A 13,059-nucleotide genomic window follows, 5' to 3' on the forward strand; every position below is an offset into this window, starting at 1 on the left:
ATACCTAACTGTCAGCTTTTATAGTCATACTTCCTAGTAGGAGCATCTTTAGGAGAAAGTGTCATTTCTAAAAGAGGTTGAGAAAAAATACTCAAATTTTAACGTTTACCTCTAATAAAGGGAAGAGATCTTTATCTTCATCCTTCAACATGTTCCACTTCTGGATTAATGGAGGCATTAGCATCTGAATATATTCCTGTTTAGGATGAAAAGGCATCAGCTTCTGTAACACTTCACTGCATACTATTTTATTTCAAAGCTAGAAAACAAATGTATTAAGAACTGATATATATTCTACTTTTTCAGCAAAAAACCCCTGATGTACTGTAATTCAATTGTTGTTACAATATGTAGAAGTAGTTTAATATTAGAATTTACAACTTGTGTCTTCAGATTTTTTGCTGAAGTGCATAAGTACCTTTGCAGAGTGAATCTTTTCCTGCAGGTTAGGTTTCAGTCTAGCAACTTTTAATAGCTGCCTGGCTTGTTACAAATCTATATGTTTGCCTCACAGCCTATGGAAAATGAGTTTACTTGCAATGCCATCTTGCTGTGCATCTGCCACCTGCTTTTCTCAACCACTTCCTATTACTCTGATGCTACAACCCTAAGTACCTGGAACTTCTTCCTCAAGTAACTAACCGTCCATGAAGAAAGTAATTTCCTGTCCCTCCAGAAGAATGCACTTACCCATTCTGTATAAAACTGTTGCATCTTCCCTGCCACTGCACAGCCACTGTCATGAAGACATTCGGCAAGGCATCCCTACAGTGCTGTGGCTCCCAGAAGGTATCTAAAGAGCCAACAGATGATGCCAGCTAATGCTATATCCAAAGATACAAAATTCTAAGTGACTGAAGAAAGTCCCACCATCACCAGGAGCTCCCATGTAGCTTCCTCCTGGTGCTGTCAAATGTCAAGGTGGCCAGAGCCAGAGAGAGACTGAAAAAGAGGTCCTTTGATGGTGTGGGGTCTCAGATGGCAAGTAAAATGCCATGGACACAACTCAAAATTGTTTTATTCTAGTGTGTCTATGTCATGTGAAGCACTACAGAGAAATAAAACAAATTTCAATAACCATCATAAGAAGATGCATACATGTGACATGTATGCATATTCTATTAATATATGTACCCTAAAAAACTCCCCGCTATATTTCCCTGTGTGTTACCTGTGCTTTGTCCACAGGATTCTGTGTTTTTACATATAAAATGAATGCCTGTCTCACTCTCTGATAAAGCAATTTCTAGTGATGATGTGCTCAAATACATTGGAAAGAGACACAGACAGCAGCTTAGCTATACTGAAAACTGTTTGAAAAAAAGTGTGGTCATTAGAAATTAAAACACACGTTCCACAAATTTCTCTAAAGTCCTATTTCATATCTATATTAATACATGTTTCTCCTCTGAGCTGAAAAATTCTGAGCAGGAGAAAAAAATCATGATGAAAAGCACATTTCATAAACTACTACACACACAATTGTTTATTCAAAATAGCGAATATTTGTGTAGTGGGCAAATTACATGCAGTCTAATTATTTTACATGTAAATATTTAGTATTATTGAAACCCACACAGAAATATCAGCATTTCTGGTTTATAACTTGTAAAGCACACTACAGAAAAAACACTGAACCAGTTTTTTCAATTATGAGGTGTGCTTCTACAGAACATAAGGTATACTCACTGGTTTATTTAGATGATGACCTACGGAATCTGCCAGAGTTCCTATAGCATCATAAAGAATGAGCAGGTTTTTATGCTGGTATTTACTAAATGCGAAGACCAAAGTGTCAAGTATATACGCAAGATAAGGAACAAGCTCTGTACAAGCCTCCTCTTCTAGAGTAGCAAAGGCACTGAGGGACAAAAAAACCAGGTCAGTTAGCATCTTGGTAAAAAGAAAACAAGATGACCACCAAATCCCCCACACTACCCATTTCTGTTTAAACATAGAACTGTATATAGTCCTCAAATTCATCCAAGATATGTTTTCAAAATGGTATTATGAGATAACCTCAATCTATTTTGATTGAACACATAAGGATTCAGCTCTTACATTGTGATGAAGAAAATTAAAAAATACTGCCATAATGCAGGAAGCCCCCACCAAGAAAAGCATTACTGTACACAAGTTACAATATACTAACTGAAATAGTAGGAACCATAACAAAAGCTGTTTACTTAACTTAAAAATGGCCCACTATCTTTAATGTATACTGTAGCTGCACCTAGAAGCCCTAGTGCTGTTCTGCCAGTACAAAGCCAACACCAGCCTATACTCTCAGCTGTTCACTACATAGAAAAACAGATAACCGAAAGACATGGAAAACTAAAAGCAAAGACAGGGGATGAACAATTTTAGCCAGCCTTGGTGAAAGCACACATCATGACATCATGGAAACTTTTCAGGTTGTCTGTCAAGTGTTTGAACGACAGCATTAAAAAAATGCACCCAAAACAAACACCACCACCCCCCGACAGGCTTCTTCAGAGAAACATTAAGGAAAGGAAAAGAATATGAGCTATTGGAGATTTACTGGCATAGCTTGTGTCAACAAGATTATTATTAGCTTGTCCCTGCACTAAAATTGCATGCATATGCATCACTGCATGAAGTGAACAATCCCCTACTAGTGGGCTACCAAATACAGAAATGCCTTTTTCTTAACACAATGCAACTGAACACTAAGTGGCTAGCATTCTTATTTTATTTATTTTTTTATTATATTATTATGAAGTATTCTTTCAGAAAGGCATAAGACGTGAGCAGGAAAACATGTTTCAGTAAAATATCTTTTTGGGTCTAACCAACTACAGGAGCAGTTTCTCAACACTACAGAAATGAGAGACATCTGCTATGATACAGAAGTAAATAATGAAAACATACAGTATCCTATAACCAATTTTCAGTGTGGTAGACCTTAACAATCTGTACAACTATTCACTGTAGGGATGCAGCTTTGTGCTTCTTTCCAAGAAGCATCATTGTATTTCCTTGCAATTTAGAAAGCTGGTAAGTATGATTTGACTTTTAATAGCTCTACATTTTCCTTATAGTGGAGTTTACCAGACAGTTTATTTTTTAGCTGCCATAGTATTTTTAATGAATCTCTGCTCTAAAGAAAGCATTTCAAAACATGCTATAAATCTGACATTGAACTTCAAATATGAAAAATAATCAGGTGTATTGTTATTTTTAATATTTCCATTTTATCTCTTTCTTATTACTTTAACAGTTTCCACTGCCCATTGCACTTCCTTCATAAGCACTACATGAGGGTATTCAACAACTGCAAAACGGCTATGTTCAACTACATGCACATTTCAGCCATGTTTTGGACACAGTAAATATGAACAGAAGTGTGGGGGGTTTGTTTGTTGTTGTTTTTTGTTTTGTTTTCTTTAATAGAATCTGATTCCTTAGATCTGAAAATACATTGAACAACTAGTCTTATATCACCATTTTCCTGCTCATTCAGGAAGGAACAGAAGACTATCACTATGAAAACACACAACAGAGAAGACGTTAAAGCCCAACAAATTTGCTAGCCCAATGTTTGAAAAGGTTTAGAGAAAAAAACGAAAGAATGTTTAATATTCAAATCTTACTAAGTACATTTCATTAAATTCATTGTATCTGTTCTCATGCAAGGATACATCTACCCCTTTTCTGCAAAGCTTAGCACAAGAATTCTGACCTCAGCCTTGTCCTTAGGCACTACTGATATTTGAGGATGGGGTGTAATAGTAGTAGTAGCAGTAATAATAATAATGTTTGCATGTTTCAAGTGTTAAGCATACAATCAGATGCAGATCTAACTCTGCTTTATGAAAAACCTTCTTGACAGTCTGCTGTGTACACTCCTGCCCCACACAAACTGACATGTAAAAGCTCTACTTGATGAGCTTCCCGCACAAGAGGTGCACCCATTCCATAAATGGTGTGTCCATTAATGAAGCCATTAATTTTTTTTTTTTAAATATCAGCAGACAAGGGGGAGAAGGGAATCTTATCTCCCAGGATCTCCCTTCAAGAGCAAGATAATATCCCTTGAAACAATCATAACCCAAATGTTTTGGTAATCCTGAGCTAAATATAAACACCACCAGTAATCCAATGATACAATAGTTTTCCACAGCAATCAGTATTGACCTTGTTGACAGGCATATTAAAAAAGCTAGATTTCTGGTCAATGAAACATCATATATTGAAAATAAACAAGTGTCACAAACCATTTCTTTTACTACAATAAATTATTTAGTTTGGTGCTTCATATACTCTGAAACCAAACTGGACAAGAGAAATACAAACTTTTTTCATGTATTACAACTTGGAGTAATTTGTGACTACTCCAGAAGAAGCTGCATCTACTCCAATTTAAAAGAGAAAGAAATACATTAAAAGCTAGAAATGGAGTATGCATTCATTGATAAAGGCATTAAAATAGTTTCCCATGAAAAAGCAGTGTCATGAATAATGCTTTTTGCTTAAGCTTTGGCTTACCTGCAGGCAGCTTCTTGTACTCTCTTGTTGCTATCCAGGATACGCTTTAGCAACTCAGTCATTAATGGCTTCAAGTATGTGTCTGGGGGTTGACTAACTACCCAGTGTGCATAGCGACTAAGAGTCCAGCATGTAATGGAGCGCACAAGAGCCTTTTTGTCAGAGAGGCACTGAATAAGGTGAGGGATCAGCTCAGGAAGATATGGAATCATACCCTGCATGCAGCCTAGAAGGAAAAATATAGCTATTGCAGTACCAGAATTAACAAAAAGTTCCGTTGTTTTCTATTTCCTAGAAGGGACATGTTTTCATTCTCTATCACATAGAAATACATTGTAACAATACACAAAGCAAGTCTACTATTAAGTCCTAAAAGGAAACCTTACATAAAGAATAATTAAAATCCCCAATTAAACTTACATTCATTTCAACTACATTTCTACTTCAGTACTTCCCCAACCTCCAAAAATTCTGCTTTATTAAATGGAGTATGGCAAGCACATGCAAATAAAATGAGTTTATAAAGCTTGGAGGTCCTACGTCAGTCTACACAAAGTAATCAAGACAACAAACAGAGAAAGGCTTGGTCTTGACAACAAATCATCACATCACTAAAAAAGATTCCTTAAGAAATTTAAATGTCTTCTTGATTTCTCCTAATATCATGCAAATACTGACCAGCAATAAAAGCTACGTTTCAAGTCAGCAAGGGCAGTAATACACTGAGATTTGCCAGAAGTACTTTTACCTTGTTTGACTTGAAATCAAAACCAACAAAAAAGTTTTCTAGTAACAAAGAAAACAGTACATTCACTAGGCACTGCGGGAAAAGAAAGATAATCCAGGCGTGGACCCAATTCCTTCAGCTTGCAAAAGGGACAGAGATGCTGGAAATGCAAGCAAAAAGCCAAACAAGCCTATGAGTAAGTACAAAGGAATGGAAGTTATCATATTTAAGTTGGACAACCATCCACAAAAAAGCAGCTCAGGGCACTGAAGTCACATTAGTGGTCTTCTCCATTTCTGAAAACAGTTAAATGAAATAAGGTTCAAATTTATTAAATATTCCTACCCTATGAAATCAAGGTAGTATTTCATGAGAGACTAGTAAATATATGCTGCAGAGTTAAGAAAGGGAGAAAGTAAAGAAATTATTGAAGTTATTTAGCCTCCCAAACACGCATGGATTTGAAAATGAAAAATTAAACAACTGCAGTCACCAATTAGTAGATACGGAGATTAATCATCGAAACCAAACCAGCTAAGGACATATATTTGTTTGCATAAGTAAATTCAACTGGAAGGAATCACAGAGCTGCTTTAGAACCAATCAAAATTTCAGCAACCTGATATGTACTTTTGCCTTACCTTCAGCAATTGCTCCAAGAACAAGGATACCAGATTCTTTAACTACCCATTCAGGATGGAAGAGCAATTCCTTCAAAAGGGGCAAGATGTGTGGCAGAAGTTCATCACGAAATACATTGGCTAGGACATCTAGAGCAGCAGCAGAACATTTCCCTGAGGGGAATTAACAGTGTTAATCTCTGCTTATTATACAAGTAGTTGTAGTTAGGCAATATAATCCTCATTTTAACTTTGAGCTGCCAGTGGAGTCTCAGGGCATTAGGAGGAAAGATACTTACATTTCATTACAATACACAGTGATGCACTGTGCTCTAGTGCAAAGCCACAGCTCTTAGAAAGCCAGTTTTGCAACACTTAAATATCCACTAAAAGCACTTATACACTGGGGATATCGAAACACTTGCTAACAGGAACCACACCACTACATTGCAACATTATATGCACTACATCATTTCTGGATGGCATAACACTAAGGAAAAGGGAAGGTCTGTGACATGGATGTAACATATTGGAGAAACTAAGGAGAAGGAAGAAATGGTCTAAAAATAGTAGCATTTGATTCAAAATGTGATTTGATTTGCTCAAACATGATCCATGTCTCAAAGCAAAAAAAAAGGCAAAACCATCCAGCTCTGGAGACTGAAAGGAATTTGCTGGCCGCTGCTCTGAGCTTTTTTATACCTTACTCCTATTCTGTGATGCACCAATAAAAAGAGGAACACTTCAAAATTTGTTTGAAAGTTTTAATCCCATATTTTTAGCAAACAAAAGCTCATAAAAGAAAAAATCAGGAACAACTGCAAAACATGATTCAGAAATCCTTACTCTGTTTTTCTGCTGTGGTGTTGTCATGTCTAGAAAAAATAATGCTAAGGTGGTTTTATAAAGAATGCTCATATTACAGAATTTATACGGCACTTTTTGCTTATTATGATCTCAGTTCCTTCTTAATCTGTCATAAAGGATCCAACTGGTCTCATTAGTAAGCAATGCTGCTAATTGTCAGGCTGCACTGATGCTTCCTCTCTGTTCAAACTGGAAGTCAAATATAGAACACTGGATAAGAAATAGGGCACACAATTCTGATTTTCAGATAATACAAATTCTCTCAAGTCCAGATGACATACGCCAATACAGATTTCTTAACTGTTCTGCTCTTTCTGTTTCAGGCCACCATTCCTGGACAACTTCAGCTTTTTCACCATCTTAATCAAAACTGTGGACCACAGGGCACCCTCTGTCATTTCAGCTATCTTTTTCAGAAAATATGTATTTAATTCTGCAATCTCTACACATAGCAGTAACAAGAACAGCATTATGAATCTAAAACTATACTTTTTTTTAAAAAAAGATTCTTTATGGAAACAAGCATATTTGCACTCATATTTTCTTCTAAAATAATAATAATTTAAAAATTTCAGATATGTCTCAAAATTGTTTGACCACAAGCTTCAAGGTACATTCACCTGTCATGAAAACTCAGGGCCTTGGGAAAAAAAAAAAAAAAAAAATTATGTGTACGTGTCCAAATCTCAAAACATTATTATACAATGAGGTTGCTTGCAAAGTATATTTAAGTCAGATTTGTCAGAATTTCACCAGCTGTTTTCTACCACTGAGGTTCTATCACTGAGGTTAAAAATCAGTTAGTAGCATTTTCTTTCCTTACCACATGGCCCATTGGCCTCAAGGTCCTATGACCCATACACAGGCCATCAGAACTGTGGTTTCCTCACAGCTATCTCCTGTCTTCATAACAGAGGTACTATATCCTGGTCAGAAGCAAATTCCTCACATAGAAAAGAACTACTGGTAATGGCTGTCAGTAGTAGCATGTTCACATGGGAAAAAAACCACCCAAAATAGAAACACACAAACCAATTTTAGAGGGAAGACTGAAGTAAAAGAAAGCATTATTAAGCTTCCTCCAGCTATCAATAAGAGCTTTTTTTTAACCTGAAGTTAAACAGGTGATACATGATTTTTATTATCTTGTAGAATTAAAATTCTAAGTTCAAAAGTTCTGTTGAATTGCATCCAGTTAATGTTTGTAGCTTGATCTGCCATATTTGAAATAAGCTTACAGATGGCTAGCTTTTGCCAATACAGTTACATAGTCAAAGTGTCATCTGAAAGACTCTCCCTCCACCCCATCCACCAATTATGTCAGCAGAGAGTTCTTTTTGTATTCAAAAGCAAAACCCCAGTATTCCTATACACAAAGTCATCTTTTTACTGTGGTTCTTGTATTATGCAAGTAGCTCTATTTTAAAACATTTTATGCATTACTTTGACATACTTAAATTCCAGTCAGAAATAGTATCATCATCATCAAGTTCATCATCATCATCGTCATCATCTTCAATACCATCTTCTTCATGTTGCTGAGCCACCGTCCGTGAACGATGAAAACGAGGTCTTATGTCCTGTTCACTATCTGGAATAGCTTCGTCTTCTTCAACATCCCCCTGTCATCAAAATGTTTTATCAGATAAACTATTCCAACTATATTGCCCAAGGAAGTCAAGAATGTGGTTTTAGTTCAAGATTTTATAAGCATATAAAAGATTTACATCCCACTTGTGCTGCCCAGCTAACCAAAAATGTCATTGTTCCTGCATTCTGTTACCGCATTTACCAGAAAAATGACAGGAAGATACAACCAAGAGGTAAGCTCCTGCACAAAGTAGCCTTCTTGTTAAGAAATTACTCTTGGGGAATGAAATAGAAAGAAGAAGTGATAAGAGAATTTCTGGTACACAGACATATTCTAAAATGTAGTGATGGAAAAAGCTGTGTATTCAATTTAGAAGGCATTAGAACTAATTCTGAATATTTTTTTAGGCTGCATTGTTGCAGTAGTTCATGTGTAATAGTATCCCAGCTCTGCCTAAGTTGCATGGGAGAGGACAGGGGCAAAGCAGGAAAGCCCACAGATTATTTTCCAACAAACATGGCAGCAGTCACATTTAGTATTTGGAATAGCACACCTTGCCCAGAAAATTAGTTCTCCGTTGAACAGATGGTAGACCAGATCTGCCCATTCTGATCTGAATCATTCTCATTTACAGGTCAGAAGCTACCTAGATATTCTTAGAAAGTAAAAGAAATTGATGCTCACCTTCAACAGAATAATATCGATCTCTGAATATTTCATACCATTTACCAGCACAGGTATCAGCCTACAAAGAAATATTGATGCATGTCAAAATAACACATAAAAAAGCAAGACAGTTTTCAGTTGCCTGGGCCATAATTTTGGTTGCAACCCTCACCCCCCAGCCCAAAATAAAATAAAAACCCTTAGTCTGATAACAAAAGCTAGTACTTAAATCAAGTTCCATTTCATAAGGTTCATCAATACTTTGTAATCTGAAAAACTGTTAATTTCAGATTACAAACTTTTAACTAGAGGTAGCCAGATGGCACAACTGAGTTTTAAACTTTAAAAAAACCCAGATATTCTTCCATATAATGAATTTATTCTGAAGCACCTTTCAGAAATTAAATGTAAAGGTTTTCAGTAAGAATTCAAACTCCCATAATATGCTTGATAAACAAGCACTAAGTTGGCTGTCAGCAATAGTACTTGTCACTTTATTTACTTGTGGCTGAAGACTCTACCTCACTACTCTTAAAGATAGAAGCCTAACTACATTAAGCTCTCCTGTCCTTTTGTGATTACTTCAATAAGATGAGTCCCCAACATTGCAGAGATCTTGACTCATCTGTATCAGGATTTCACTTCGTTATTAAACTGGTTATGGCTATGGGACTCCAACTGTACAGATGTATAGCTAAAAAAAGCACTAAGAGAAAAAGCTGAGGAGTACTGTTTTTCGAAGATACCAGGCCAGCAATACTATTCACACATTGCAATGGCACTTTACCTTCTGAACTTTAAATGAAGAAATAGTAAGTATTCGCATTAACACCAATTCATTGGCATTTCTGCAGCACACTTCATGAAGTATGCAGGAGCTACATATTTTATAAGAAAGCCCACAAGAGCACAATGGAACAAGATGTTAGATACCACATGAAGAGGTTTTTAGAAGATCTTGTCCCACTTTTAATTTAATATAAGGAATTTAAGATTATCATCAAGTATTGGCAAACTTACAGAGCTCCCTAGTCAAACAGGACTCACCAACAAATAAGTTGATTTCAACAAACATGACATTGAAAGATCATGAGAGAAATGTAATGTTACTTTGTTTTTCTAGAAATTTAAAAGCTTTTTTAAAAGAAATTTTAAAAATTTGAGTATTACACTGTTGCAGTATCAATGTTCATGTAGGTCAAAAGAGGTTTAATACTAGTCGTTATTAACTAGTAGTTAATAACTACTGTTATTCTCAGTATAAACATGATGTGTGTTGGGAAAGGGGTGGGCAGACTCAAGAATTGTGCTATCATTCTTTTGTCTTTTGAGCTACAAGAACAGGAATTAAGTAAAACCATTTCAAAACTTAAACATTATTTCTCAGAACATTGGTTCTCCTGTTTTCACCTCCTGTTCCTCCACTGCTACAGCAGGTGTTTTAATCTCCATTTTCTACTTTCTAATTGCTTATGAAAACTGAGATTTTGCTGACTTTTTTTTTTTAATTGCTTCAAATCTATGATGCTTATTTTTGCTGAGAAGAACACATCTCTTCTGTCTGTGATTCTATTCTTCCAGTCAAGATCTTGAGAGAACTGCTCTAGTAATTTCAAAAACCTTCCATGCGTATATAAAAACAAAGAGTATCCTTTTATTGGGAACACTGAAGAATTCATTTCCTATTGCAAAAGACTTCAGATTAGTCTGGAAAAAAGTTACAAGCACTGTTGCAGACATGCAGGTGTTTAAGTCTCAAACAAGGATATTCATTCCCATTCAATCAAAATTCAATCTACATTTTGAGGCATAGGGTAACTTTTTGAAACTTACAAAAAATAGGTTTTGAACCTTAAACTACTATCAGGCTGCAGAGTATCAAGGAACACGTTTTACATGCTTTCTTCAAGTTAAAATTGCAATAGCAATTAATATAAAATTGATTCCTAAATCCAAGTGATGTCATGCCATTTTGCTACGTCCTTTACAAAATGGGGAACCCTTTGCATGACTATGCACATAGAAGCATTGCACAGAGATGCCTATATCAGCAGAAGTAAAGACAACATGTTCATAGTACACCAGATATTACCAGTAATGTCATGTGGAGATGTTTGTTTGAGCTTAAGTGCATGTCAGTATATCTTTGCATTCATCTGAAGGCTAAGAGCCTGTTAAGCTTGAGGTAAAGCACCACAGTGAAACAGTTGCTTCTGGAGCTCGTTGGGTCTGAAGTCCTCAGAAGTCTTTTCAGTGAACTTTGTGCTACAGCCACTTTTACTATGCACAAGAACTAGCTACAGGAAAATTCTTCTAAGCATACTGCTGGCTAGATACAGTCTCTATAAGAGTAACCAGGAACATGTCAATTGAAGTTTAAAGATGGCTGTTTCAACATAAATAGGAGTTGTAATTCTTAATACTTACTTAGTAAGATGCCGACATAATACATCTTTACAAATTGGCTGTTCAGCCAAGGTCAGCCAAAACTCACAAGCCTCCAAAGCCACATTTTCATCTTGGTCCTGGGTCCTTTGAAGCATGTACTACACAATATAAAAATAAATTACTTGTATAAGACAGAATTTTTAAGCATCCAGAAGAAGCTACCAACCTTGTAAAGTGTGTTCACAAAACCAGACTATGCTACTGTAGCAATTTTGTTTCTTTGGGGCAAGGGGAAGAAACAAAGACATAAGAGACACTATAGACTTAAGGCTATAGTGAGAATAAGCTAAGAGAATTCTTTCTTAATGCTAGATGATTCAGATTCTAAATTTCTTCATTGCTTAAGTGAGAACATTATTACCAAGAAACTGCAGAGACCCAATAATAAACACCAGTTTCCTGTGAACAGATTTTTTAAATTATTTTTTACTCCCCCTTTGCACTTTTGAATAAAAAGGTACAACTACACCCTTAATAAGATGGAAATACTTTTTATTTCCAGTACCATAAAAAAGCTTCCCTTCTAAATCTTGATTACCTGTCAGGATGTAATTAAGTAGAACCCATAACAGGAAAGAAAAAGAAAAGTCATCTCACATTTTTCTAGCATCAATGGTAATTCAGAGATTCAGTATCAAATCTTTAAGCTTGCTATTAAAATTTAATCCTTCTTCAACCAAAAATAATCATATACCTGGATAAACAAAAAGCTTAAGTAGACTACTGCTGCATCAGTTTCTTATACACAACTGCCAAAACAATTTAGAGAGACTCTTGCAACTTCCAAAACCTCATGGAAGTCCGTGTGGCTACCTTTCCCCATACATGGATTTAGAGCAAAGAAATCCCTCTTTAGTTGCTTCAGAATACCATTTTATTCTCAAAATTAAAAAGAATGAGGGGACCTTTATTATTCTTATGCATTTTAGGGATGCAAGACTTGCCACGAACGCACCCCTTCCTTCAGAATTGCACTAAATTGCAAGCTTTTCTTAAAGGTTCACTATTGTGGTAAATAACTCACAGTAACAGAAATACTGCTCTATTCTGAGTTGTCAACAGATTGCAGCTTGGAAAAGTTGAAAAATGTCCTACTCATTGCAAGCAAGGCTTCCTTAATACACCTTAAGTTAAGATATTTGGCATTTTTCCCCAGAAGGCTTGAAAATCCACTATTTTGTTGTGGATTTGTCATTTGCCAGGAAGACAAAAACAGAATGACAAAAAGTAATCTGTTTGAAGATGCCCCTCACACTGTCATTTCCTCTTTAAGTATCTATTATAAGTATTATACTATGTGCTCCATTAAGTTAGATAGCAGTAGATTGAAAAGGCTACTTACACTCAGTAGTGTAAGATAACCATATATACAGCTTGGAAATCATAGCAAGAACAGTGATCCTAGTAACAAAGTAAAATGTGGGAAGGGTATTTGAAGGCTTTTTTTTTTTTTAATATTATCATACCAAATTGTAGTAAGTACTTTTAATAATAAGCTATAAAGTTCTACTGACTTTAGGCAATGCAAATAGTTGCTTCATCACAATAAATTACAAAATGGTATAGGGAGATTATTCAGTACAGTTTCGTGTACTCTGTAACATAAACAATGTTGAGTTAGTCTTGTTAAG

The 13,059-nt window shown here is 35.7% G+C and overlaps 1 protein-coding gene across 4 annotated transcripts in view; it reads right to left on the bottom strand.

Moving 5' to 3' along the window:
* Positions 1-13,059, bottom strand: part of TNPO1 (transportin 1) — a gene marked incomplete at its 3' end in the record, with an annotated part of 59,889 nt that overhangs the window by 14,787 nt on the left and 32,043 nt on the right. For all 4 annotated transcript variants that reach the window (XM_082336154.1, XM_082336153.1, XM_082336152.1 and 1 more), the window contains 7 exons: positions 11,408-11,526; positions 8,999-9,059; positions 8,177-8,345; positions 5,878-6,030; positions 4,510-4,735; positions 1,690-1,861; positions 110-196 (listed from right to left, as the gene is read on the bottom strand). In XM_082336154.1, the coding sequence (XP_082192280.1) occupies positions 110-196; positions 1,690-1,861; positions 4,510-4,735; positions 5,878-6,030; positions 8,177-8,345; positions 8,999-9,059; positions 11,408-11,526 (987 nt within the window). The remainder of the gene's footprint in view (positions 1-109; positions 197-1,689; positions 1,862-4,509; positions 4,736-5,877; positions 6,031-8,176; positions 8,346-8,998; positions 9,060-11,407; positions 11,527-13,059) is intronic.

This window comes from Platalea leucorodia (genome assembly GCF_965183815.1).
Source record: "Platalea leucorodia genome assembly, chromosome: Z".
Classification (NCBI taxonomy): domain Eukaryota; kingdom Metazoa; phylum Chordata; class Aves; order Pelecaniformes; family Threskiornithidae; genus Platalea; species Platalea leucorodia.